Source organism: Arabidopsis lyrata, assembly GCF_000004255.2.
Source record: "Arabidopsis lyrata subsp. lyrata unplaced genomic scaffold ARALYscaffold_7, whole genome shotgun sequence".
In the NCBI taxonomy this organism is placed as follows: domain Eukaryota; kingdom Viridiplantae; phylum Streptophyta; class Magnoliopsida; order Brassicales; family Brassicaceae; genus Arabidopsis; species Arabidopsis lyrata.
In genome coordinates, this window is record NW_003302549.1 from 11913310 (window position 1) to 11939086 (window position 25777).

A 25777-nucleotide genomic window follows, 5' to 3' on the forward strand; every position below is an offset into this window, starting at 1 on the left:
GGATAGAACTTACTTCCAACCCGAATGATTTAGACGCAATAAAGAAAGCAATCTTGGCCGGATTCTTCCCGCATTCTGCAAAGTTACAAAAGAATGGATCCTACAGAAGAGTGAAAGAACCTCAGACAGTTTATGTACATCCTAACTCAGGCTTATTTGGGGCGTCACCCAGTAAGTGGTTGGTGTATCATGAACTAGTACTTACTACCAAGGAATATATGAGGCATACAACTGAAATGAAGCCTGAGTGGCTAATTGAAATAGCTCCTCATTACTACGAGCTTAAAGACATTGAAGATACTCGGCCAAAGAAAAAACAGAGAAGAAGCGAAAGAGCCTCGACGTCAAAGGTTGATACTAACAAAACTACCCCTGATCAACCCCACGATTAACAAGAAAGCAAAGAGGTAACAACCAAACTAAACTAGTCATTTCTCTTTACTGTTTCGGAACGAAGTTAAAACAATTGTGATACTATTACTTTTTCATCCATTTTCTCTGAAAGATTCTTATATGTTTAGTCATCATCAGTTTACTGACTACTGTTTATTTCCATCTTATAAACGCATGATTCTGAGTTTTCTCGAGTATTTACTGGAGACTATAGACAACTGATTAGAAAGACAGAAGAAAATCAAGAATTCAGAAGTGACAGAGAAACTCACAGTGATTGTCATCGGGGAAGAAGCCATGGAGAAACACATGGACATTTCTCTGGTGAGATTCATCAGGCCTTATTATAATCTTCATTATTTCCTCAAAAAAAATGTTTACAATTGACTGAAATAAAAACAAGGGATGAAGATGAAAAACATTACACCTACTTGCAGATATGTATCATTGGCTTGAAACAATACATATCATTGGCTTGCAATGAAAATAACCAACACTAATACCGTTAACACAAGACATGATTTATTTGCTATCAGCAATGTTTGTAGTTTCAAGACAAGTGTCGATAACCTCAGCAGCAGTTACTCGATGGAGAAGATTCTGGATGCTATCCACCCATGTCTGCTTATCAGCCTTGCTCTTGCACTTGAACTTTGTTAGACCTTTCCCTGTACTAATTCCGAAATAGAGCTCTTCTTCTGTGTTTTCCATTTCTTTTCCATTTTGCAGGCCTGAGACTTTCTCGCGTACATCATTTACAATGCCTGTAGTGATTCAACCACTGGATTATTGTAAAGCATTGGACAAAGTTTCAAGATCACTCTGGTTATACAAATGAACACCATGAACATTGAAAGAAAGAAGAGTAGCTTACTAACCTTTGCTTTTCATGGAGAATGCTCCTACAACATGTTTGCTTTTGATTTCTACTACGACCTGCAAAAAAGAAAACGAGCAAAAGTCAACTCTAGAATCCAACCAGCATATAGTTTTTTTGCTCCAATGAGTATTCGAACCTGAGATTTCTTGTTGATGTACACTTTTACATGCTTCCACCGCAGAACTCCTGGAAAGTCCTGTAAATATTTAAGATTTCAAGTAGGAAATGTTGAATGGATCATGATTAAGGATGGAGAGAAAAGATAGAAATGTATTGATTAAAGATGTGTATCACACAATGAGGAGGCACACACGTTTATATAGAGAACATAATCTAGGTCTGAGATGGGTTGTGCACAAAGACCAACAGCACCCTCATTCAGCCTTGTAACCCGAGTAACCCAAGTAACCTGTAACCCGAGTAACCCAAGTAACCTACATTTAACCCTGTAACCTGTAACCCGAGTAACCCGAGTAACCCAAGTGTTAAATGTCTTCTTGATTAACACTCCCCCTCAAGTTTATACTACAATACTCATTGTGTATAAACTTGGCACTCGCAAGAACAACCTCATTAAAAACCTAAGCTTGGAAAACCACGTGGGACAAAACCAAGCCTAGGGAAAAAGAGTATTGTCCCAACAAGTTGGAGAGTCTTTCTCAAGGATGTGTGAGGTCTACAAGACCAAGTTTACCATGGATAAATTGGCAAACTTGGTTACTTGCTGCCTTGGTGAAGATATCGGCCAATTGGTCCGAGCTTTTAGTGTAACAAGGGAGAATGGTACCATCTTCTACCTTCTCTCTTGTCTTGTGGCAGTCGGTCTCTATATGCTTCGTTCTCTCGTGAAACACTGAGTTTGTAGCAATATGGATCGCCGCTTGATTGTCACAATGAAAGGTGATTGGAGTCTTCTGCTCGATCCCAAAGTCCTTCAGCAAAGCCTTTAGCCATGTTAACTCGTTTGTGAGTTTCTTCATAGCCCTATACTCTGCTTCAGCACTCGAACAAGAGACCACTTTCTGCTTCTTCGACTTCCAAGTCACAAGATTCCCACCAATGAATGTACAAAAGCCAGTTGTTGATTGTCGTGTGTTGCGATCGCCATTGTAATCTGCATCACAATATCCAACAATTTCTGTGCTAGAGTTTCTTCCCATCCATATGCCTTTGCCAGGACTTCCTTTGATGTATCTCAGAATTCTCTCCACCAAGCTCCAATGATAAACAGTGGGCTCTTTCATGTGTTGAGCTACCTGATTCACAGCAAAAGACAAGTCCGGTCGAGTATATGTCAAGTATATAAGCTTACCAATGAGTCTTCGGTATTGTTCTGGGCAATGGTAAGGAGTGTCATCTTTCTCCCCCTTTCGATTGACCTTGTAACCTTGCTCCAATGGTGTATCAACTGGTTTAGCTCCAAGCTTCCCTGTAAGTTTTAGAAGATCAAGAGCATATTTCCTTTGTGAGAGAAACAGTCCCTCCTTGGATCTACACACCTCGATCCCTAAGAAATACTTCAACACACCCAAATCTTTAATATCAAAAGCCAAGTGTAAAGAAGACTTAATAGCTTGGATACCTTCTTTGTTACTGCCCGAGATAATCAAGTCATCAACATAGATCAACACTACTACGATTCCTTGATTATCTTGTTTAGTAAACAAAGTGTGATCCGAATGTGACCTTTTGAAGCCTTCTCTAAGCAAGGTTGAACTCAACTTGTGGTACCAAGCTCTTGGGGATTGTTTGAGGCCATATATAGCTTTTCGAAGTCTTAAAACCTTTCCCGGAGCCACTATGTCTTCTAAACCCGGAGGAGGTGTCATATAAACTTCTTCTTTCAACTCCCCCTGAAGGAAAGCATTCTTGACGTCCATTTGCCACAATTCCCAATCCAAGTTCACAGCCAAAGATAGAACAACTTTTACGGTGTGTTGCTTAGCTACCGGAGCAAAAGTTTCCCTATAATCCTCTCCATAGGTTTGAGTGAATCCTCTTGCAACCAATCTAGCCTTGTGTCTTTCAATTTCACCATTACTCTTATACTTTATGGTGAAAACCCACTTTGAGCTAACACATCTCTTCCCTTGTGGAAGTTCTTCTTCATCCCATGTATGATTCCGAATCATAGCTTGTACTTCATCATCCACAGCATTAGTCCATTCCTTTCTTTCCTTAGCTTCCTCATAGCTTTGTGGGATGAATTCCACATCTAGCTTACTAAGAAAAGCTTTATGTTCCTCGGGAAGAAGGTCAATCGAACATGTCGCTTGAATGGGGTGAGCAACAGCTTGACAATTGAAGAGAACCTTAGGCTTCTTTGCCCTTTTACTTCGTCTTGGGTTTTGTAACGTGTAGACCGGTTCATTTGTTGTTTGAGGAATTGAGTTAGTCTCTTCTTCGCTTGATGATCTAATGACTTCATCTTCACTTAGTGGACCGATCTCTTCTTCACTAGATTCTTCCTCTACAACATTCTCATGGTTACCATGCGACGACTCTATTGGTGTTTCAACTTCACTTTCTTGAGTCCCACTTGTAACTTCGCTTGGTATCTCTTCCGTAGTGTCTTGAGGTATGTTAACATTACCCAAATGCTCAAGAATGTGTTTAAGACTCTTTGCTCTATCCGAAGTTGAGTTAGGTAGGTCCTTTACACTCTCCCAATTCTTTTCTCCGAAATAGGCCTTATCTTCTATGAATTTCACATCTCTAGATACATAGTATCTATTGTTGGTTGGATCAAAGCATTTGTAGCCTCTTTGAGTAGTGGAGTATCCGATGAACACGCACTTGGTACTCTTGGGCTCTAGCTTATTCCTTAAGTCACCTGGAATGAATACAAAACAAACACAACCAAACACTCTCAAGTGCTCAATGTTAGGGTTTTGGTTATTCAATACTTGAAAAGGTGATTGATCATTAAGAACTCTAGTTGGAATTCTATTAATAAGATAACAAGCGGTCATAACCGCATCACCCCAAAACCTCTTAGGCATATGCTTATGAAATAGCATTGCTCGTGAGACCTCCATGAGGTGTCTATTCTTCCTTTCCGCAACACCATTTTGTTGAGGGTTGTATGGGCAGCTTGTTTGGTGTAAGATCCCACACTTTTCCAAATGGGCTTTGAGCTTGGTGCTCGTATATTCACCTCCATTATCTGTTCTAAGAATTTTGATCTTTGCATCAAAGTGATTAGTCACATAGTTTTGGAAGTTTAGAAATGCATCATAAACTCTGTCCTTAGATGGAAGCAAAGTTACCCAAGTATACTTAGATTTCTCATCTATGAATGTCACAAAGTATTTATGATTATCTCTAGATGCACAAGGTGAGGTCCAAACATCCGAATGCACAAGATCAAAACACTTCTCATAAATAGCATTAGACTTAGGGAAAACCGTTTTGCAATGTTTACCTAAGATGCATGCTTCACAATGAGAACAATCATAAGATAAACCGGGTAATAACAAGTTCAAAGCCCTAGAGTGTGGATGGCCAAGTCTATCATGCCACAATACAACTGAAGTCTTAACATTATTTGCGGAAATAGAAGAGTTTAAAGAAGTGTCTTCAAGAACATAGAGATCATCCTTGGTGCCTCCTTGTCCAAACACAGTACCGCTCTCAATATCCTGCAACTTAACATCATTAGGACTAAAGATAGCAAGACAATTTAAGTCCTTAGTTGTTTTCTTGACCGAGAGCAAGTTAGAAGTGAACTTAGGCATATAGAAAGCACTAGACTTCTTGTTAAACAAGTTTATGCAACCTATTCCTTCTATTGGAACATTATGACCATTTGCAACCTTAACATTACCTAGTGCCGGTTTAACATTCTCTAATAACCTAGGATTACTTATCATATGATGAGAAGCTCCGGAGTCTAACACTAATGAATTTGAATCATGAGAGTTAGAGGTAAAGAGAGAGATACCGCCGGGATGCATTTTGGATGCTATGGATTGAAGAAGAGCTTCAAGATCGGCCTTGTTCATGGTGATGGTTTCTTGAGCTTGAGAGGTAGAAGTGGTACATCCCTTGTCTTGAGCAGTAGCTCGCATTGCTTTCTCTTGATGTCCATATTGCACAATGGCCCTCTCTTCATTCTCAAGTAGTCCTCTATCACTTGTGTTTGCTACATTAGCTCTCGGCTTGGAGTTCTTGAACTTTTCCGGCTTCAAGTGAGGGTGTAGGATCCAACACTTGTCTTTGAGGTGACCCTTCTTCTTGCAATGATCACAAAACCAAGTCTTTTTATCATCTTGTTTCACCATCCCGACCTTGTTTGCCGTTGGAAGACTCTCTCCTTTGCTACCAAATAGACCTTGCGAACCATACTCCCTTTGTATCTTTGCACACACTTGTTCTAAGGTAGGGATCTTGTCATCTCTCAAGATGTGTTGGATCACATCCGTGTAGCTTGAATTAAGAGTCAACATCAACCCAAAGACAAGATCTTGTTCCCTACGCTCCTTAAGTGTCTTTGCATCCGTAGTGAATGGCCTTAGCATCTCTAATTCAGCAACAAGCGATCTATACTTCCCAAAGTGAGCATTAAAGTCGCTATCTTCTTGACTTAGTTCCCCTAGAGCCTTCTTAATCTCATAGATCCGAGTCAAATTTGATTCATTACCAAACACATTCGCGAGAGTATCCCAAAGCTCCTTGGATGTCTCACAATACGAATACCCTTCTAAGATAGAAGTTTCAAGGGAGCAATGCAAAGCACTAAGGACATTCAAGTCATCTTGCTTCCATGTGTCTTTGTCAATGCTTTCATCCAACTTCTTCAAGTCTTCAAAGGTTGATTCAATGTGCTTTATGAGCCTCCTACCGCCGAGCACATTAGTAGTTGTCCTCTTCCACAAGAGGTAGTTGTTCCCGTTTAGAATCACGGAGAACTTCAACTTCAAATCCTTGTAAGTATCACTCATTGTACAAACCAATTTAATAACCAGTCCAACGTAACCAACGTAATCCCACAACGGGACTTCCAACAAAAATCTCCACCGTTCAAATCCTAGATAAACGGGTCAGGAACAACACTGCAAAATTTCAGCTCAAACCGAGAAGAACTCACCGTTAGATCTTCCAAAGACTCACGATAACTGCTGCAGAAAAATCTGGAAATTTCAGATACGACCAGCCACGATAAAACTCAGATTTCTCCTAAACCAACCGTTGAAACACGATCTCCACCGTTGAATCTCAAGACCACTGAGTCACGAAGCTACCTTCCAAAAATCAGCCAAATCGGATCTCGTTTGAGTGTCCAAACGATTAACAAAATCAAAAGACGCTCGAGAAAGAAGAATAAGAGAGAAAGCAAGATTAGAAACTAGAACCAAAGCTCTGATACCATGTAAATATTTAAGATTTCAAGTAGGAAATGTTGAATGGATCATGATTAAGGATGGAGAGAAAAGATAGAAATGTATTGATTAAAGATGTGTATCACACAATGAGGAGGCACACACGTTTATATAGAGAACATAATCTAGGTCTGAGATGGGTTGTGCACAAAGACCAACAGCACCCTCATTCAGCCTTGTAACCCGAGTAACCCAAGTAACCTGTAACCCGAGTAACCCAAGTAACCTACATTTAACCCTGTAACCTGTAACCCGAGTAACCCGAGTAACCCAAGTGTTAAATGTCTTCTTGATTAACAAGTCCATTAGTCAATTCCTCAATCTCGTGGTAAGTGAAAACTCTTTGTTGTTTGCATTGGTTGAATTTAAAAGTGTACTGAATTATTACCGTTTCGTGTGCACTGCATTAGCTCTCCAGTTGATTCTTCAACTCCCTTTGCAGATATGTGTTCATCGGTCGTGCTAGTGCGTTCGAGCTCAGAAGAGCAACTATGAGTCTCTGGTAAAACTCTCTCACAAGGGCTTATAGCTGCACTGTTCTTAGCTTCCTTTGGTAGTCTTGTCCTCAGCGCTGCTTCTCCTCTCAATGCTACATAATCGAAAATTCGAGAAATATAAATCTATTATGCAACCAAAACGAATGATCAACTCAAATCTGCATTGTCGCATTCAAGAGAAAGATCTAATCAAGGATTGACAATTGAAGTCAATTTATGAATTTACCTGTTGCAGCTGCAGCAGTTAGAGTCAACAAATCGCCAGGTCCACGAACATCAACGGCGGATCTGACAGCAGAGACGACGCGATCGTGGTCGGCGCCGGCAAGCTCCGCCAATTCAAGGCAGTGAGAAGCTAACAACTCCGATGCCGAGGCAAGCGCTGAGCTCATCTTTGATCCAGTGAAGCCGTCTTGGTTGTCTGAAGCGGTCACGGCGGCGATAGCCGTCGCTAGAGACGCAATGGACACGGCTGAATGCAGATGAGCTTTCTCCACGCGAGCTTTATCTCTCTTCCTTACGGCGGAGACCTTTCCGCCGACGAATTCTCGGTGGTGGAACCATTTTCCGATCGTTCCCGTTCTCCGCGCGTTAACTGCACTCGCTAGCTTTCCCGTCTGTCGAAGAAAATAACAGTTTAAATATTTTGGGCTTTTTACAGATTGGGTCTTAAAATTATTTTGGTTCTATAATATATTCTTGGCCCATAAAAATAAAACACAACAAATTATTAGCATAAGCAATTTCGTTACACATGAGACGTGAGAGATAATAGATATAATGAAATAACTTCACATTCAAAAGTAATAAATAAAAAGGTATACATTATTGGAAAATAACGTCTACCTGTTTTACTTATCGTATCTTTGTGGCATATACTACTGAGAAACGATAACTTATTGTATGCAAATTTATAAACGTCAAAATTCAACTTATTAAAACCCAACTACCCAAAAGTATATAATATTTTGATCCAAATAAAATATATCCAAATCCTTATATAATAAATCACAAGTCACTTTAAAAAATCTGCCATCTAGCTTAAATATTAATTTTTGCTCTTTCAATTTATTATTCGACAAAAAAAAATTGGACAGAAAAAAATAAATCAATTCAACTGTTTTTACCCACGATCACAAAATAAATTTTTCATGTGCAACGCACATGCCTTAATACTAGTATTAAAATATTTGATTTTCCTTTATCAAAAAAAAAAGACTTCATTTGCATGCGTATCTTTAGTGAACTTCAAATAGCACAATCAAAATTAATTTTCTTTGTTTACCTTATTGATGGTAACGTACGAAATCATATCAACCATACAAATTAATATACAATAAAGAGAAGATAAAAGCAAGAGACGGCTTACCTGTAGCGGCGGTGGTGGTGCTGCCGGAGCCGGAGAAGTGACATCGGCCAACCGAGAAATATTAGGGTTTTTGTTGAGTTGTTTATCAGATTTTTGAGATGATAAAGCTGAAGAGATCTCAGACGTAGAAAGACTCCATGATCTGCATAGAAATTCCATCGGCTCTCTCGGAGTTTTAGGCCGAGGAGGGATTGGAGGATACGTAGCCCGAGGCGAAGAACACTCAGACGTTTCGTTTTCAGGCACTGACGACAACGTCATGCTCTCTTCATCGTCTTCTTCTTCTTCGATTTCTTCTTCCTCTCTTACTTCTTGTAGTCCATATGCAATGAAGTTTAACGTACGGTCATACTCCATTTAGATCAGATCTCTGATTATGAAAAAGAATCAAATATTCGATCACTTGTGCACTGTATACTAAATGTTTTTGTGTATGTGAAGATATCTTATAAAAATATGTGCACACACTGACACAATTTTTATATACAGAAAGAGATATGGCTTACACTAAAGAGTCAAAGAGAACAACATCTTTGACAAGGCACGTTTTTATGTAAGACGTGGATCTTGTCCTTGTTTTATTTTTGATGGTAATTAATACTTTACTTAATAATTAGAAAATCAATCTTGAGCTTTGTATTCCGCTTATGTAATATAATCTTTCAGATGGAAGAAAAAAATATCTTGATACGTGGGATTTATAGTGGTTAAGAGATACTATGTCGATTTCAGATCGTAAATAATGAAGTGATAACTTATTAAATTACCATAAACGTTCTGCGATCGGAATCCTTCCTAGACAGGAGATCGAGCCACAAACAAGACAAATTTTATCGTAAAATGATACACATGCATCTACCTGTAATAAAGTTGTTAGTTGCGGATTTAAGCGATTGATATGGATATATATCATAAACAATGATTAAAGATTATTTATTCGGTTCAATATGAGACCTTCTAGTATGATTTTTATTTGAATTTCAAATTTTTAACATTACTTATAATACGATTGTTATAAAAAGATTACATCATAAGTTGAATTTCAATCACATCGATAAGACTTGCACATGGAAGCATATATTGGATACCATTGAATTGTATATATAGAATTGATTGATATCAAATATTGACAATAATGTAGTTGAAGCAATTATAACTTTATGGACATAAATCATCTTATCAAAGAGTACTTATGGTGAAAAGTTACTTTAGGAATATCAAACTTTTGATGACAAAAAAAAAAAAGAATATCAAACTTTTGATTATTATTATTATTTTTTTTTTCGTCATCTTTTGATTAATTATTGAGTTGAAATTAACGTTTAATAGTTGACAGTATCAATTCGTACGCTTATTCATTCATCATCGATTGTAACCACTCACTCACCCACATCCACATTTTTTACTTAAAGCGCTAACATAACAACAACTAATAGACTTTCATATTGTGGTATTGGTTTTGTTTTTTGATATATGGTCATGATTTTGTTAGTTGATACTTGAGGTTGAGGGTATGTTTATTACGTTTATTTTGGGTATGGTTTACCTTTCGTATAGTAATTGTTTTTTACTTCTAATAGAATAATAGCTGTCAAATGAGACTCCTATCAATTGGTGGCTTAACCGTTTTCTTATACGTTAATTTTTACCATATTTAATATTGTGGTCATTTTTTTCGGTTGATATTTTTCTTAAAGTTATATTGGCAATGGTTATAAACTTATACATTATTATCCTCATATAGTATTTTTTTTTTTGTATTTGTCTTTAATTAGTCCAATTCAAAACGAGACAAGTCATTGTCACTTTGGGATTAGATGATATATATATATATAACCTGCATATATATTATTTTCATTTAATGAAAGCTAACCAAACAAACCTCAATAATGCTATGAGAGACTGTTGTCAGGTCCCATCATAGTTTATACAGTTTATAATTTCTTAGTCAACTGAACCAAAAATAATAATTTAGTCATGTATAGTAATGTGATCAATCAACTATAGTTTGTGTAAAACATGAAAACGGAATTTGTTGTTACAAGTTTGGGAATACTTTACCGGTAGAATCAAAACTACGTATAAAAATCATATATTCCCAACGTTTTGGCATGATCTATAAACTAAAATTGGAAATAAATTAGGAAATGAAACGTAAATTAAACTTTTTCATTTTGTTATTGACTCATTGTCATTGAGGAAGGTCACCGTACCAAAGAAGAAAAACTGGAAGATGATCAAAATCTTGCATGAGGGGGAATTAATTGTTTAGTTTGGTGCAACGTCATTTTCACTTTCAAAATATGGCGGTGCATTTCATATAAACGAAAACTTATTGATTGATACTTGTAAGTCCCACCAAACTTTACTACCAAATTATAATTTTAATTCCTCTTTTACATTTTTAGAATTAAAATACGAAATGATTTTGGGACTGACCAAGCTCTGATACTTAAGATATATTTAGAACTTGAATGATTTACAAGAAAAATTTATGTTTTTAGTTTAATATTGGTTCTTAATTAAGGTATATAAAATAAAAACTTTATGTTTTCCGAATTGTATTTTATTTGTTTGGATTGAATTGGGTGTGTATACGTGAGCTGTTGTGTCAAGTGTTAGCACAGCTTCAACGACATACTCCACCTGATTTCAATGTGTTTAGTATGGTTTGTGTCTTTTCTTTCTTCTTCTATCTCTTACGCGTTTTTAATCATCAACTTCACACCGACACTTCATTTATTTTCTATTATTAGTATTAATATCTTCCCCCAACTATTTTATTTTGTTTTGTCTCCATAAAAATGTATACTACAATGGTGTTTGCATTAATACATAAGTTGCTGCGTCTTTATAGATTGTCTTATTAATTAGAAGTTTCGTTGTGAATATAGTCCCCTCCAAACTTTCTAGTCCACAACCCTATAAAACTTTTGACTTTTTGCTCTGGCTTTATAGTTTATGTAATATAGTGATACTTCGACGATGTATATTCCACAGTATTTGAATGTCAAGTTTTAACCCCATCGTTGTAAATCCTTAACGTTTTCCGTCCAATCTATATACTCAAATAAGTGTTAAACTACTATAAGGTTTTCTTTTTCAACGACTATTCTCAATCAACTATTGATGTTTCATGTTTGTTTGTGGTTTAATTTCCAGTCACCAACCAGACCGTAAATCGTGGACAAATCGATACACCACGAAGTACTAGATTTCTAGACGATCACATACTGAGGGCACATAGCTCTAACATGCAAAAAGGTTCTGACGGACAACACTCTTTTCGCAGATGACAACAATTTTTTTAATTAACTCAAAAACTGTTCTTATAGTCAGTACGTAGAATATCCATATGGGACAAAGTACTTGACATTTTTTTTTTGAATCTAATGTTAAACCAAAGAAAAATTTAAACGTTTATACATATGAATGCAAATTTTTCTTAAAAAATTTCAAGAAGATTCTATCTATGATGTTGTCTTGAAGCAAACCAAGTTTGCATCCCACTTGTATATTTCTCATGACTTCCTCTTCTTACTGTGATCAATCGATTTCGAATGTTCTTATCTATCAACTTAACAATCCTCTCCGTTGAAGGTTTCTCTCCGTGTCTCCTATCATTTCTTTCTCTCCATATAGAGTGAATTGTATTCTGGAAGACATATCCAAGTATAAATCTTTTCGTGTTAAATGATTTACTTGACATTAAATGCACCGTCCAAAGCAGCTTCATCTCTCGTGTGTCAAGCATCCTCTGCCGACATAAGTGACATAATCTCATGAGCTATCTAGTTAAGTCAAGGCTATCACGTTGCGTTACATTCGCCGAAAACACCTTGCAGTCAGGCGTCTAAGATTTATGGCTAAAGAATGTAACTTCTAACATATTTTCTGTTTGTTGGTGCATCATACATCATCATGCATTATACACTAGTTAGTAAATGTGAAGTTGGTGACTTGGTGTAACAATCTATAATGATCAAGTGTCTCAACATAAATAAACCAATGCCAACTATAAACTTCTACTATATTGAAGATTCAATTATAGGAAGAAAGAAAAAGAGACCAAAACTTGATATAATGAAAAACAAAAAAAAAAACACAGAATATTCCGTTTCTAATGTGATGTGAAGAAGTTGAGGACAAAGGAATAAAATCCTTTTGCTCATCTCAGCTGCCTACTTTTAATCCTATTTGCCTCTTAAAAACACAAAAATTAACTTTAACGAAAACTATATTTATTATATATGTTAATCAAAGCTCATCGTGACTTTCTTCTTCTTTGGCAGCTTCATCGGAAGATTTTGATTGTTCCTCCTCCTTCGTTGTGTTCTCTGTCTTGGTTGCTTTCTCTATCTTTGGCTTTGGCTTTGGGATCTTATTCACCTTTGTCACCTATAATTCAATTTAAACCCAAATATGAAATACTTTCTCTGGACAAAATACTGACTTCTTTTTTATGTACCCATTCTCTTTTCTTACCTTGTCTTGCAGAGTAAATACTTTCGCATACACTTCAGTAGACGTGAACACGGGTTTGCTCGACAGAGAAGTCCTGTGACAAGTTTTATATTTAGTCTTTCTATGTGTAGACTGTAATTTAAAGAAAGAGAAGCAAAACTTACTTTTCTTGCTCAGCAACATTCTTATCCAACCAGCTTTTTACTTTCTCTGCTTCCTTTGAGACCTGAATCGAGAACGCAGTTTAGCGTGAGCTCATCAGAAGTTTTAAAGAGAGCTTGTGTATTTTCAATTATTAGATGAGCAAAACAAACCTCGTCGATTTTTTCTTTTGGAAGCCAAGTTTTGTTCGTCTCCCACTCTTTTATGATCTGCAATGTGGTTGAAACTCAGCAGTTTGTTTTTTTTTGCTGATCATGAGAAAACTGCAAAATCATGTAATGTCTGAGTACCTCTTTCAGTTCAGTTAGGTATTTCCTAGCGTATTCAATTGCTACTGGCCGTGCTGTAAGCTCCTCTGATCTGTACAGATGTATAACAAATGGTTAGTAAGAGCATTTTCAAGAAGCTCCGGTTCAATCAAAACGAGCTGGGAACAAACCGGAAAGATATAGGACTGCCAATGGCTTTAAGTGAGTCAAGCCGCTCCTCAAACTCTGTGGCATTAGCATCTTCTCCGTCCATGTAGAGCCAATCTTGTACCTGAAACACACAAGACCGTCCTCAGTGTCAAACGATTACACTCACCATTGGAACCAAATAGTATATATAGTTCAAAAGAAAATTGATACATGCCTCATCAAGCTTCTCAACAAATGCCTTGCGCTCTTCTTGGGTGGATACCTTTTCAAACTCGGGTGTTTCCAGCTGCACCATGACCAAAATAAAACCAACGCTTAAGAGTTTTGAGAAAAATGCCAACTAAAAACAATATATAGCTATAGCAGAAACGAAGACTATAGCAATAAAAAAAACATGAAGCAGCCGAGATAGTGATCTATATAAAGCACACACCTTCTCTTTAGTAGCATATATGTAAGATTCAAGGTTGTTTTTTAACTCAGCCGTTCTTCTTCTTTCCCTATCTTTCTTGTCCAAAGCTTCTAATTTTATCTTAGCTTCAGCAAGAGACTCTTTCGTAAAGGGTGCTCCAGGTCCAACAGTTTTCTCAACTACCTACAAGTTATATATTCACACAGAATTGGTTTAGTGGTAAGGACATGAATCAAGAAAATCTTGGAAACAGTAAATTCAGAATACCACCTTCAGAGGTATCCTGAATGTCCTCTTTTTCAGCTTTTTTTCTGTACCCAGGTCAACAACAGCTGGTTCTTCTGCTGTTGTATTTGAAGCAGTGCTGTTTTCAGCATCGGTTTGTTGGTCCTCTTTATTTTCTTGTGAATTTTCGTCAGTGGCATTGCCTGTTGCTGTGGTTGTGTTACTATCAATAGTCACATTCTTCTTAGGAACTTCTACCCATTCTGTGATTTCAATTACAGCGTCTCCTCGATCTAGACTGAGAATCCCACTTCTACTTAGAGAGAAATGCAAATTTGCCTTGATAGGTGCTGATAGATTCCGAGAAGAATATCTGCCCAGACCAATGAACTTACATTTATCAACTTATTCAAAGATTTTCCACATTAAAAGAAACATATATACACAGAACAATACTAGATCAAACTTTAAGCTCTTACTTCTCAGATGCATCCGTCAAACCAGAGACAGAATACTGTGCAAACACAGGGGAGGTGATTCCTGGGGGTAGAATACCCTCGGAGTCATAAGCAAGTGACACGTCAAAATCTTTGTCAAGGACAAATGATCTGAAAGTCTGTCAGAGAATCAGGTACACAGAATTATTACAAGACAGAAACATTTTCTAAGCTTAAACAGATTTTGAATGTAATGCAGTACCTTGCTGGGTAGCTTTTTCATACGTGGTACGATTTGCTGCTTTGTGCTCTCATCTTTCTTAACATTAGGGCCTTCCAACTCAACTAGAAAACCATAGGGGGAACCATCAACTATTCCTAGCCTACGTTTCAATTTAATTCCATCGCTCAAGTTAGCAGCATGTAGTGCAGAGCCGAGAACAATAGCCTCATCAGCATCCAGATGTTTGTCTAACTGTTGTTTCCCAATAAATTCCTGGATTGTGCTCTGTAATTAAAACAAAAAATTATCTCTTAAATTCATTTAAAACAAAAAAAGAAAAGCGAAAATCCCACAATTTTGGATGAAATTGTCAAATTGATTGTCTTTGAGAGCATGAAAACCTACCTGTAGTTTGGGAACTCTAGTAGCTCCTCCTATTAGCTCCACTGCAGATATATCATCAATCTTCAAACCTGAATTCTTGAGCACATCTTTTAAAGGTGTAAGAGATCTCTCCCACAAATCTTTACAAAGTTCCTCAAACTTCTCACGGGAAATTGTACTCCTGGAAATAGATAAGTGCGTTAGAATATCAAGCACTTCACAAAAATATTAGACCAATCATAATAAAAATTCGAGCATGTGAAATCATTATATCGCTTTTGCAGCCAAGGTTCTGTGAGCTGGGAAAATAGAGAAACCCCGATTGATTGTAGTTCTACCTGAAGTCACGATCATCATGAAGAGATTCAACAGAAATTGGAGCTGCAGTGTTTGCACTCAAAATTTCCTTTGTACGTTTGACTTGTTTTTTCAATTTAGCCATTGCTTTGGGGAACTTCCTCACATCAACTCCATTACCGAGCTGTTTATTAAACTCATCTGCAAAGTGCTCTACCAAGCGCATCTCCATACTCTGCCCTCCAAGTCCCGAGTCCCATCTAACATCCTTGACCTACATTAACATAAATATATTATGACCCATAATGTAAACCATTCCAACTGAGAGCAGAACATAAGAATACAAATGAGAACAGGGAAGCTTATGTCACACTATAGAAAACAAAAAGCAAAAGAGTGTAGAAACCACAATATAAAATATATCTGGAAAAAATCCGAGTAATTTAATAGAAGAGCATTATTATTAACCTGAAATTGGTTGACAGAAACAGTCTTGCCATATTCCTTCTCACTGTAAGCTGAGTAATAGACAAGGGCTGCGTAAGTACTACTTGAACCCATGTCATAAAATATGACATGTCTCGACCCATTAGAGAAATCCTTATCAATCCCATATTGCAAAGCGGCACCGGAATGCTCATTAACCAGGGAAAGGACATTAACCCCAGCCAACTGAGAAGCCTGGATCAAACCCCGTCTCTCAGCCTGTCCAAAGTAAGGTGGAACTGAAACCACCATATCCTTCACTGGGATTTTGGCATGGAACTCAGCTAGATTTGAGGCATAACCCAAGATCATAGCTAACAACTCCTCCACTGAGTAAACAGTGGAACCGTCATCGATCTTAATACCAACTGCACCTCTAGAATCTTCCACAATATCAAACGGCAAGTAGACAGAATCAATGAAATCCTTAACATGTTTGAAAGGTTTTCCCACCATATCCCTCAGTTGTGAATAAACTTTATTCGGATAACGAGCCGTTATCCCCGCAGCTTCCTCGCCCAGTAACCGGTCTCCAGATTGGAATGCTACTAAAGCTGGGGATTTCCTCTTTGACATCTCATTAATGGCTACAGAGATTGGACTCTGTCCCCGTTTCAGATTAACTACGGCAACTTTAACCCATTCTGAACCTAGATCTACACTCGAAACAGCCGATTCCGATGGAACAGGGACTAATGAGATCAATGACAATAACACCACTAACCAGCTAAACATCTTCCCCATATTCCAATCGTTAACTAAACACCGCGAGTAGAGAGCAGCACTTCCTCTGCAGGTATATAGAAACAACCGCATTAGAATCAAAAACCCTAGAAACAGATTAAATCCAACAAATTTACATGCGATTAGATTTCAAACTTCAAATCGATCACGGCTTATGAGATACACCGATTTATCAGGAGCTAAGCATAATAAACACAACAGAGTAAAAAATTACTAACGCACATGGAATCTAAGACGAAAACATTAAAATTGAGCAATGTTCTAAGCAAACAAACACGAACATTCGTAGAAAATCCCGATGCTCGAAGAGAGATTGAAAGTAATCAGGAGCAGGTAAGTTAAAATCAAAGAAAGTTCGATAAAATAGAAAGCGAGTTGAGAGAGAGAGAGTGAAGCAGAGATAATGACCAGTTTCCGATCTCCGATCGCATTCTCCGGGGGAAATCGATTTGCAGATTCAAAGTTTTTTCCGTCAGGTTCTGGAGAAAACTAAGAAAAGTAAACAAGCGGAGACGAGAGTGCATATATATAATTATTGAGAGGAGATACTGACGTGGAATAAGATTCAGAGATACCACCAATGAAATTGTTCCACGTGTGAAAACTGACACGTGTTATGACGTGAGACGCTTCGTGTGTTGGTGATTACGCATGGTAGGCCTAGAAGTTTGGAGTGTTTTGGTTAAATCGCAGGTGAAGCTTCTCGCACAACTAGAGAGTCTTCACCTGGGATTTAACCAAATCTCGATGAAGGGGATAGATAGATATATAATGATTAAGATAACAATTACTAAAAATATGGTTATTTTCTTAATATCTCTACGATAGTTATTTAGTAACTAATTTAGGAAATCATTAAATAGGAAGTAATTTTTTGTTTATACTCCCTCCGTTTCATAAAGAGTGTCGTTTTAAGGTTTTATTTTTGTTTCACAAAGAATGTCGTTTTAGGTTTTCAATGCAAAATTTAATGATTTTTTATGTTTTATGACTATTAGTATTCTGCAGATTGTTTTACTATTGGGCAAATTATGTTTAGGTATATAGTTATTGATGTTTTTATTTAGAAAAAACAAAAAATTTAATGTTTTCTTAATCTGTGTGAAAAATACGATTGACTCTCTCTCTCTTATCTCTCTAAACCTTTTAGAGAGAGAGATTTTGATCGGTGGTTTTGGCCGTCCGGCTTGCCTTGCCGGCTTATGGATCCGGACGTGGTCCGGTTTTGTCGTCCCATCTCGCCGTCCGGTGTATCCGGCTTTGCTCACGGCTATTCCGTTGCCATTGTTGTTGTTTCACCGAATTGATTTGGGAAACACTTTGATCTCAAATTTCTTCTTCTTTTTTCTAACTGGAAATTTCCATGGCCTATTCTCGATCCATCCCACCACCATCCTCAATCATGTAAGTGTTTTGGTGTTTCGGTTAGGCGACTGTTTTAGTCTCATCCACATGAATCAAAATCCAGATCTGGGAGAATTCTGGGTTGCTTGGCTCCTTCCAACCGTATCTTTGTCGATTCTGTTCGACTTTAACGGCCCGGCGTTTTTGACGTTTTCAATCGCCTCATTTGAGGTCCGTCTTGCCATTATAGGAAGTCAAGGTATCAATTTCCGAAGTCTATTTTTTATATCAAGTGATGACAAGAGTTCAGAAGCTTCACCTCGTGGTTGATTGTTTTCCGGCGACTTCTTTCATGCTTTTGTTCTCGGAAAAGATCCAGTGATGGGAAGAGAAAAGAATTTGAAGATTAAATTGAATCCTTTATCTTTTTCGGTTTAATAGTTTGTTTGTTTTGATAATCCGGAGATGTTTTCGGTTGTTCATTCGCCGGAAATTGTGCCGGCTTCTGTCTGCATATTCTCGCTGAAAAGTTGTGGGTACCGGTTTACTAGGTTATCCGGTTCACCCGGTTTGTAAGATCGGTTTAATAAATAAATATCCTTTTGTGAAAAAAAAAAAACATAATCTGCCCAATAGTAAAACAATATGCAGAATACTAATAGTCATAAAACATAAAAAATCATTAAATTTTGCATTGAAAACCTAAAACGACAATTTTTGTGAAACAAAAATAAAACCTTAAAACGACACTCTTTATGAAACGGAAGGAGTAGAAGATATATAGCAGTAAAATCTTCAATGTATGGGGTTGATTGGTACACAAATGCACATTTGGTTGTGAATTCTAATGATTATTCCAACCAACAAGGCAAAATCTTAAAATCAGACCAAAATATATCTATATATACATTTTTGGATGACTTTTAGCAAATAAATCCTGGATTTGGAATGTATTTACGGATGAATGCCATTGGCATTAATTATTTAAATTTGAAAAATATTAATTAAAGATATTACCAACACGATTTCGAGAATCATAAATTCATATCTTCCTTAATTTTCTGAGTCATTAATGTGATAATCTTTAAGAAATATTTCTCTGTAAAAAAAAAATCCACATTAATGAAGGCATTAAAATCGACACTAACAATTAAATTATTTAGATATTCAATTATTTTAAGATTCTTATATCTTATTTGATATTTTTTTTAATATCTCATTCTTTAATTACTGCGTTTAGAATTTATTGGTTGTTACCTATTTTTTGGTGAAATTTATTGGTTGTTACTTAATAAGTAATTATGGTGCGTTTATTTTAGTTAATATCTAATTTAAAGGATTTGTTTTCTTTTATTATTAATAAACGAATAACATGTATAGAAATAAAAGATTTTTCTTGCGACTCCATAATAAAAATATTAAACTCTTATTTTCTACATTTCTTACACATAATATCCTCTTATTCAATAACAAAAAATATATATTGCATATTTTAAAAAATATTTATAATATTTAAATTATATAAAAAGTTTGTAATATTAATATTATTTCAACTCTATACAAATTTAATATATATGTATATATATCTTATGGGAACCATTTAAAAGAAATTTTTAAATTGACTTGAATTATATAGCTTTTAAATAAAAGTATTATTAAAAAGAAAAATATCTAAATGATGTTTAATTTCACGGGACGGGTAATATGATGGGACGGGTTTGGATTGATATTTATAAAAGATAGTATACCACGGGTGAAATCCTAAAATTAACAATCAAAATAATCTATCAAACAAATTACATTTTGATTTTTTTAAGAAAATATAGCCCCGCGGTGTACCGCGGGTTAAAATCTAGTATAATATATAAACTTGAGTGAAAATAAATCCACATATTTTCTGATTTTCAAAATGAAATACAAACAAAAGGATGTTAGGAATCAGAGGAAAACTTGATTTTACATTTCAGGAAATCTAAAGGAATACAAAAGAAAATGAAAAAAAAAACAACGGGTTTAAGACCAAAAACTAGATATGAGGTAATAATATAAGACAAGTACAAGACAAGCGAGAGTTTTGGTGGTGTTTCAAAATCAGAAAGAAACAACAAGAGAGCTGGGTTATGTATGCCTATTCGATAGAAGTATCTATGAACACTTGAAGCAACAAGTAGCTAAGCGGGAAGCTCCTATTCTTCTCCTCGATCTACCTGTGATTGATCAATCTCCTTACAACAGCTGAAACAACATAAGACTTCAAATTATATCATATACATTCTTATGCTTCTATGTTACTATTCTTTTACAATGGTTTGGAATTTGACCTTACCTGGTTACAGTAAAATCTCCAGCGACTTCCATTGATGCAGCAGAACCAATTTACTAGTCAGGGAAAACTTCGTCGCGCTCATTGTCTGCTGAAGACAAATGTACATGTCCAGGGCTGGTGCTGTTGTGGTTCTCTTCTGACGTGTCTTCTTCTTCATCGTCAGTTGAGGTTTTGTCGTAAGAGAAGGGTCTCTGACATATGCAAGATTGCGGGTACTCGTGGAACTCACCGCGTCCTGGTTTGAACTCATCTGGATCACCCATGAATCCACGCTGACAAGATTTCACTTTCTTGGCGAAAGTTTGCCACTCCATTTTTTCCCGGTCCATGAACAAAGCACTGAGCTTCTTTGCATTTGGCCTGATGGTCCTCTTGTGCCCCATGTACCTCCTGTAATCACATACTCAGAAGTGAATATCTCATGTCTGATGGGTTAAGTGGGTTAATGAGCATGGCCATTCAAGTAATACAATAACCAACAATTCCCTGTGGATCTATTTTGATGCAAATGCAACTAGAAAGAACATGTGAATGAGACGCGCAATGTAGATATGATAAGCTTCAACCAAATTTACTTAATTCTTATGTGGCATAGACAGAGCAGTATCTTTATATGTCGCCCTTAGTCAGACAAAATAGCTAAACGATGGACTTTAATGATATATTTATCTTTTTTTTTTTGTTCAGAGTAATGACTGCTAAGGGGGCTATCTCCTATTGTTTCGTACTGGAAAACATATTTTAACAGCAAAGCTCTAATGGGGACAAGTAGAAAATATCTTTACCTTCGGCCTGCAAGAATCTTAGCCATATTTCCATTATTATTAGTGATAAACACGTCACTTTCGTCACTAACAATGTAGTCAATGGCAGCAAGGCGTGAAGAAAAGGGAAGCAGAGGCTTGAGCTCATCGTTGGCAAGCATTTCCTTGGTGTAAAAGTTTGGAAACAGCTCTCTCAATGGTCTCAGTGTCTTTTCACCACCATATATTTCTCCAGATGCAACATAGATATATGTGTCGTTTGTAAAACCAAGAGCTCGCAGCATTAAGCCCACTTCATGAGGTGTAAGAGGGCATTTCCCACGCTTTCTTTCTTCCAGAGGGTCCAGATCCTGCGGTGATTGGCTAGTGAGATATGGTAACTCCAAACAACTTCTCCACAAGAAAAGAAAATTTGGGTGTAACGGTCTTATTATATGATATTAGCATGAATGTAACAAGGTATCTAAACCTATTTCTTAATATAAGAAGCGCAAACACACATATCAAGTTTCAGTTTATTGCATAGGTAGAGGAATAACGCAGAGAACTTGGAAACTTAAGAAAGTTATGTAAAAGATCATAGTGAACTCACAGGCAATGTGTCCCATCGTTTTCTTATTTCTGCTAGCTCAGCTCTCTCTTTTTCACCCCCACCAAAGTCACAACCAGAAAAGGCTAGCATGTCAGGCTCAAATCTGCAGTTCATAAAAGTATGATTACATACATAACATGGAGATGAAGATGTCAAGCTTATATGAGATGAAAGACCATTAAGAAAAAAGCAGAGAATACAATCTAATATGGCTTGTCAAAAAAACTTAATATACCTCAAGTGGACAGCAATAAAACGTTTGGCCATCTTTCTCATCCTCTTGACCACTTTCATCCCAACTGATTGTATCCGCTTTGTGAATCTTAAAGCATGATAGTTGACCCTGCACCGCAACTTTTGCATGTCTTCGTCTAGATCATTTGCTAGTCTGTAGTCAAACTTTGTCAATTGTAAAACCTGCAAGATTTCAACAAACATGAATTAGCTCCTACCATACAAAACTGAAACAGAACCATAGAACTTTTGGGAACAGCAAAAACAAATATAACTGGTGTATAATATAGGCATCAGATGATAAAACTAAATGAATAGTAATACCTATGATTCTATTTAATGAGGTAAATATTACAATTTGATTCGTATTTGACATAGTCTTACATGTCTCCTCGAGAGAATTGGCAATACTTGGTCAAGATAATACTCCAGAGTAGACTTTCGAGGCACACGTGTGGTATAAGGAGGTTTCTCCATCGCACGCATGACTCTGTCAGGAACTCTCTTCACTATAGTCACATCTTTGGCGAGAGAAGATATGAACCAGTTAACATCAAAAATGTCACTGAAGTCACTGCACAGCGAAGAAAGCAACTTTTTCAGTAAATGTTTGTGTTACAAACAGATTTAGATGATACATTTCAATAAGTAAATGATTTGGCAACTGAAGATCGTCACTTGCCAAAACTTGCTAAAGTTACCTGTCATCTTTCCAGTAAGAATGGTGATCCAACTCGGGTACAACTAAAGTAGCATTAAGAATCCGTGCAACAACCACTGCATCTGTTATCTGTCACAAAGAGAACATTTATTTTCGAATCAAGCAGAAGAGACTTCAATGAAGATATCACATAACATGAAAAATTGACACGAAAAAGTGCAGGTTTCTCGTAAGGTCAGAAAAGACAATAAGCAATATAACTACGAATACTCTATCGGGAATATCCTAACACATTTATTCTTGAGACATAATTTTACTTACTCCTGTTCTTTGTTGGTTAAGGCCTCCACTAGCTGCAATAAGCAAATATCCATTAGACGAGTGCTCCTGGACAGCAGCTGCATACCCCAAAACAAGAAGGAAAAAAAAATGTGAGAGGAAAATTCATCTACACAACAAAGTTTGAATGATACAAGAACAAGAAATATTGGAAGCCTAATTCACTTGTACATCAACAAATTCCCAAATTTATATTGCCAGGAAGCAAAATGTGCTTTTAACCAAACTAAAAAAAACGGGCTAAGTCAAATATACTATAAGATCAATAAAGTCACAGACTTTTTCTTCTAGTATCCAAGATCAATTTGGAAAAAAGGACAAAACTTTCACTTTATTATTCAATGAGGCAAGAACAACACATGTAAGAAGATCTGACTTACGAGGGAAGTTCCTTCCTCTCTCACTGCATCCATAGAAGAACTTCGAGTATTTTGACTTCCATACATCAATTGGTTCTCGACGGCTCATATCCTGAAGAATAACATCCAATTTTCAAAACTCAAATAGAACACAAAATAGCAACTTGGTTACAAATTTGAGCAGAAGAAGTAACAAATGAAGCACTAAGTTAGCTAAAAGCTTCAATTGGAAAAGGTACCAGTAAGCTTCGTTTGCTTAATTGCTGAGAATACCACTCAAGGTGCGAGACAACATGACCGGTGAAGAGAGAGATGACTCCTAAAGAGAAAAGCATGAAACCACAAACCCATGTCCACATTACGGTTCTTTTGGGCTGACCAGAGAAAGATCGCCACTTCCATAACGCACTCTTGTGAGAGCCACCGTTAGGCTGAGGCGAGTTCGTTAATAGCCTCACGCTCGACCTCCAAACCTCAGCTACTACGCCCATAGATAGAAATAACTTCTTCTCACCACCAATTTCATCACTGATTTCACGGAAATGCCATCCCCCGATTCGATACGACGAAGAATCGGGGAATCCAAAGGAATCTGATACAAAACTGAAGAAATCTAAAGGAGATGGTTCTTGATCGGAGGTTAAACAGATCGGAGGATTAGGGTTTTTAGGAAGATAGTGAAGTATATGTAAAGGATCTCTCTTTCTCTCTGTAAAGTTTTGAGATTTTTCGAAATGGTGAAGACGGAGAAGAAAAGAGACAGTACCAAAGCTTTGCCTTTTTGTCCTGAAAATATTTTTCTTGTTTTTTTTCTTTTCTTTCTAATAATTATTCACCTGAATTAATTAGTTACACTAATCACAAAATAACCAAAATTAATCTTAACCGCGTTTTAATTTACATATTAAACCGGTTTCTACGCCACTTAAGAGCGAAGATTTGATTTAAACAGAACTAATTTGGCCGCACTTAATTTTCTCCGACGTCACAGTGAATGAAATATTAATTTTAAATAAGATTAGGGAAAAAAACCTGTAATAATTTTTCTTCATTCATGTCTTTTTTGGAAACATAACAAAAATAGACCGAAGAAATAACAAATGTACATGAGAATCTGGAAAATCACAGTAGCGAATTTAAAGGTAGTTACGATGAGTCACGTGATACAATTACAACAACCCACGTGTCCGTCGCTAACCCACCGGCAAGTTACGATCACACACACGATAACCAAACCGGAACAAATCGAGATTAGAGTCTATACCGAATATTAAACCGATTTTTACACAAATTAGGCTTAATACCATAACAAGTTGGTTTTGTTTAGTGGGATAATTGGACCACTGATCAACTCCTGATACGTAGCTTAATTATTTTGGTCACTTTATGTTGCGCAATTATTAATTAAGCTATCAATTAGTTAGCATGGATATAATTCGATTTGTCAGAATCTTGGTGGCACTTAAAATGTCAAATGTCTTTTTTATATCACAACAAATAGTCAACTTTCTTTTTAAATAGATTTTACAATTTAATGAAGAAACTAAGGGCACCATTTTTGGATAGGAAAATTGTTTATGCCTTCTTTTGGCCATTTGTATCCCCATATTTGAACTAATAAGTCTAAAATGTCCAAGTCTCGCAACATTAATAAGAAAAATAAATTTGGTTTATGTTGGTCACATCACATACCTACTCACTCTTTGGCACGAAGAGGTAAGATCCGTAATTAGAAATGTTATTCCGGTCAATGAATTCATTTTTTCATTAGGATAAGTGGATAACATTTAATCTATTTCAAGGCAAGGAACTAAATCAATTTCAACGGTGTAGTCATGTAGATCCAAATATCATTGGACCAATCTAGAGACACATAAGCTATATAATAAGGTATTACCGTTGAGTCGTTGACGTTTAATCAAAGGGAAGAGAAACGATATGGAATTTGTATAATGAGCTTGGAAATAAGCAATGTTTCATTGTTTTGTATGATGCGTTTAGAAATAAGAGTGAAAAATCGTTGCAAAAACCGGTGGCGCTCTAAGAAGTTGAGTCCTAGTACAAAGAATTAAGCAAAATAAACTGAAAAAAGTTTTGTTTTAATCTTCTCTAAATATCCACATGTTTTCTTTCGCTGGAAATTACGATAGTGTGATATGAGTAAAGCAATCCGAAACGAAGAACCAAGTGGAGGAATATGGAATTCTAATCGAATAATATAATTACATGGAGAAATATAATTTGTTGTGACACCTCTTGTGACATTCTCCATGTCCCTCTCAGAATTTCTCCGAAGGCATTACATCACCATCATTTATCAAATTCTATATATATCTCCCTTTCAACAACCAAAGGTAAGTCATCTGATTGGTTAATCTTAGAGTT

The 25777-nt window shown here is 36.5% G+C and overlaps 3 protein-coding genes and 1 long non-coding RNA gene across 7 annotated transcripts; 1 reads left to right on the forward strand and 3 right to left on the reverse strand.

Annotated features, from left to right (window-relative positions):
* The first annotated feature begins 605 nt into the window (after window positions 1-605).
* Window positions 606-1396, forward strand: LOC110226123. 2 transcript variants are annotated; one of them, XR_002330229.1, is made up of 2 exons: window positions 606-717; window positions 930-1396. It is a non-coding gene; the product is annotated as an uncharacterized LOC110226123 (long non-coding RNA). The 2 variants fall into 2 exon arrangements; XR_002330230.1 differs by having other exon boundaries at window positions 942-1396.
* On the reverse strand, window positions 730-9005 carry LOC9304182 (VAN3-binding protein). Of its 2 annotated transcripts, none has more exons than XM_002870093.2 (6): window positions 8521-9005; window positions 7378-7768; window positions 7043-7243; window positions 1410-1459; window positions 1272-1329; window positions 730-1157 (listed from the first exon to the last, which is right to left on the reverse strand). In XM_002870093.2, exons 1-6 carry the CDS (start codon window positions 8875-8877, stop codon window positions 916-918), a joined length of 1299 nt encoding a protein of 432 aa, XP_002870139.1. In that variant the 5' UTR covers window positions 8878-9005; the 3' UTR covers window positions 730-915. The 2 variants fall into 2 exon arrangements, with proteins under 2 accessions (XP_002870139.1, XP_020872426.1); XM_021016767.1 differs by having other exon boundaries at window positions 1410-1469; window positions 8521-9000.
* A 3522-nt stretch (window positions 9006-12527) lies between these two features.
* On the reverse strand, window positions 12528-17306 carry LOC9306211 (heat shock 70 kDa protein 17). 2 transcript variants are annotated; one of them, XM_021016413.1, is made up of 15 exons: window positions 17182-17306; window positions 16012-16819; window positions 15585-15817; window positions 15268-15427; window positions 14902-15147; window positions 14682-14818; window positions 14248-14575; window positions 13999-14160; window positions 13780-13851; window positions 13586-13686; window positions 13437-13506; window positions 13299-13355; window positions 13149-13210; window positions 13006-13078; window positions 12528-12918 (listed from the first exon to the last, which is right to left on the reverse strand). In XM_021016413.1, the coding sequence occupies exons 2-15, from the start codon at window positions 16771-16773 to the stop codon at window positions 12778-12780; spliced, it is 2604 nt and encodes an 867-aa protein (XP_020872072.1). In that variant the 5' UTR covers window positions 16774-16819; window positions 17182-17306; the 3' UTR covers window positions 12528-12777. The 2 variants fall into 2 exon arrangements, with proteins under 2 accessions (XP_020872072.1, XP_020872071.1); XM_021016412.1 differs by lacking the exon at window positions 17182-17306 and having other exon boundaries at window positions 16012-16860.
* Window positions 17307-19992: 2686 nt separating this feature from the next.
* Window positions 19993-24174, reverse strand: LOC9306212 (uncharacterized protein At1g04910). The gene is made up of 10 exons (XM_021016415.1): window positions 23632-24174; window positions 23414-23504; window positions 23016-23092; window positions 22735-22823; window positions 22418-22607; window positions 22035-22216; window positions 21800-21902; window positions 21229-21557; window positions 20444-20833; window positions 19993-20352 (listed from the first exon to the last, which is right to left on the reverse strand). Exons 1-9 carry the CDS (start codon window positions 23881-23883, stop codon window positions 20497-20499), a joined length of 1650 nt encoding a protein of 549 aa, XP_020872074.1. The 5' UTR covers window positions 23884-24174; the 3' UTR covers window positions 19993-20352; window positions 20444-20496.
* Window positions 24175-25777: the final 1603 nt, after the last annotated feature.

Excerpts from the sequence above, each read along its gene's own strand:
- LOC9306212 (XM_021016415.1), bottom strand. The coding sequence starts at position 23,883 with ATGGGCGTAGTAGCTGAGGTTTGGAGGTCGAGCGTGAGGCTATTAACG. Across the intron at positions 23,505-23,631 it reads TAAGCAAACGAAGCTTACTG|GATATGAGCCGTCGAGAACC; the intron begins GTACCTTTTCCA and ends GTTATTCTTCAG. Across the intron at positions 21,558-21,799 it reads AACGATGGGACACATTGCCT|GATCTGGACCCTCTGGAAGA; the intron begins GTGAGTTCACTA and ends CAATCACCGCAG.
- LOC9306211 (XM_021016412.1), bottom strand. The coding sequence starts at position 16,845 with ATGCGGTTGTTTCTATATACCTGCAGAGGAAGTGCTGCTCTCTACTCG. Across the intron at positions 14,161-14,247 it reads CATTCAGGATACCTCTGAAG|GTAGTTGAGAAAACTGTTGG; the intron begins GTGGTATTCTGA and ends TATAACTTGTAG. Across the intron at positions 13,852-13,998 it reads TATATGCTACTAAAGAGAAG|CTGGAAACACCCGAGTTTGA; the intron begins GTGTGTGCTTTA and ends GTCATGGTGCAG.
- LOC9304182 (XM_002870093.2), bottom strand. The coding sequence starts at position 8,877 with ATGGAGTATGACCGTACGTTAAACTTCATTGCATATGGACTACAAGAA. Across the intron at positions 7,244-7,377 it reads AACTGCTGCAGCTGCAACAG|CATTGAGAGGAGAAGCAGCG; the intron begins GTAAATTCATAA and ends TCGATTATGTAG. Across the intron at positions 1,460-7,042 it reads AATGCAGTGCACACGAAACG|GAGTTCTGCGGTGGAAGCAT; the intron begins GTAATAATTCAG and ends AGGACTTTCCAG.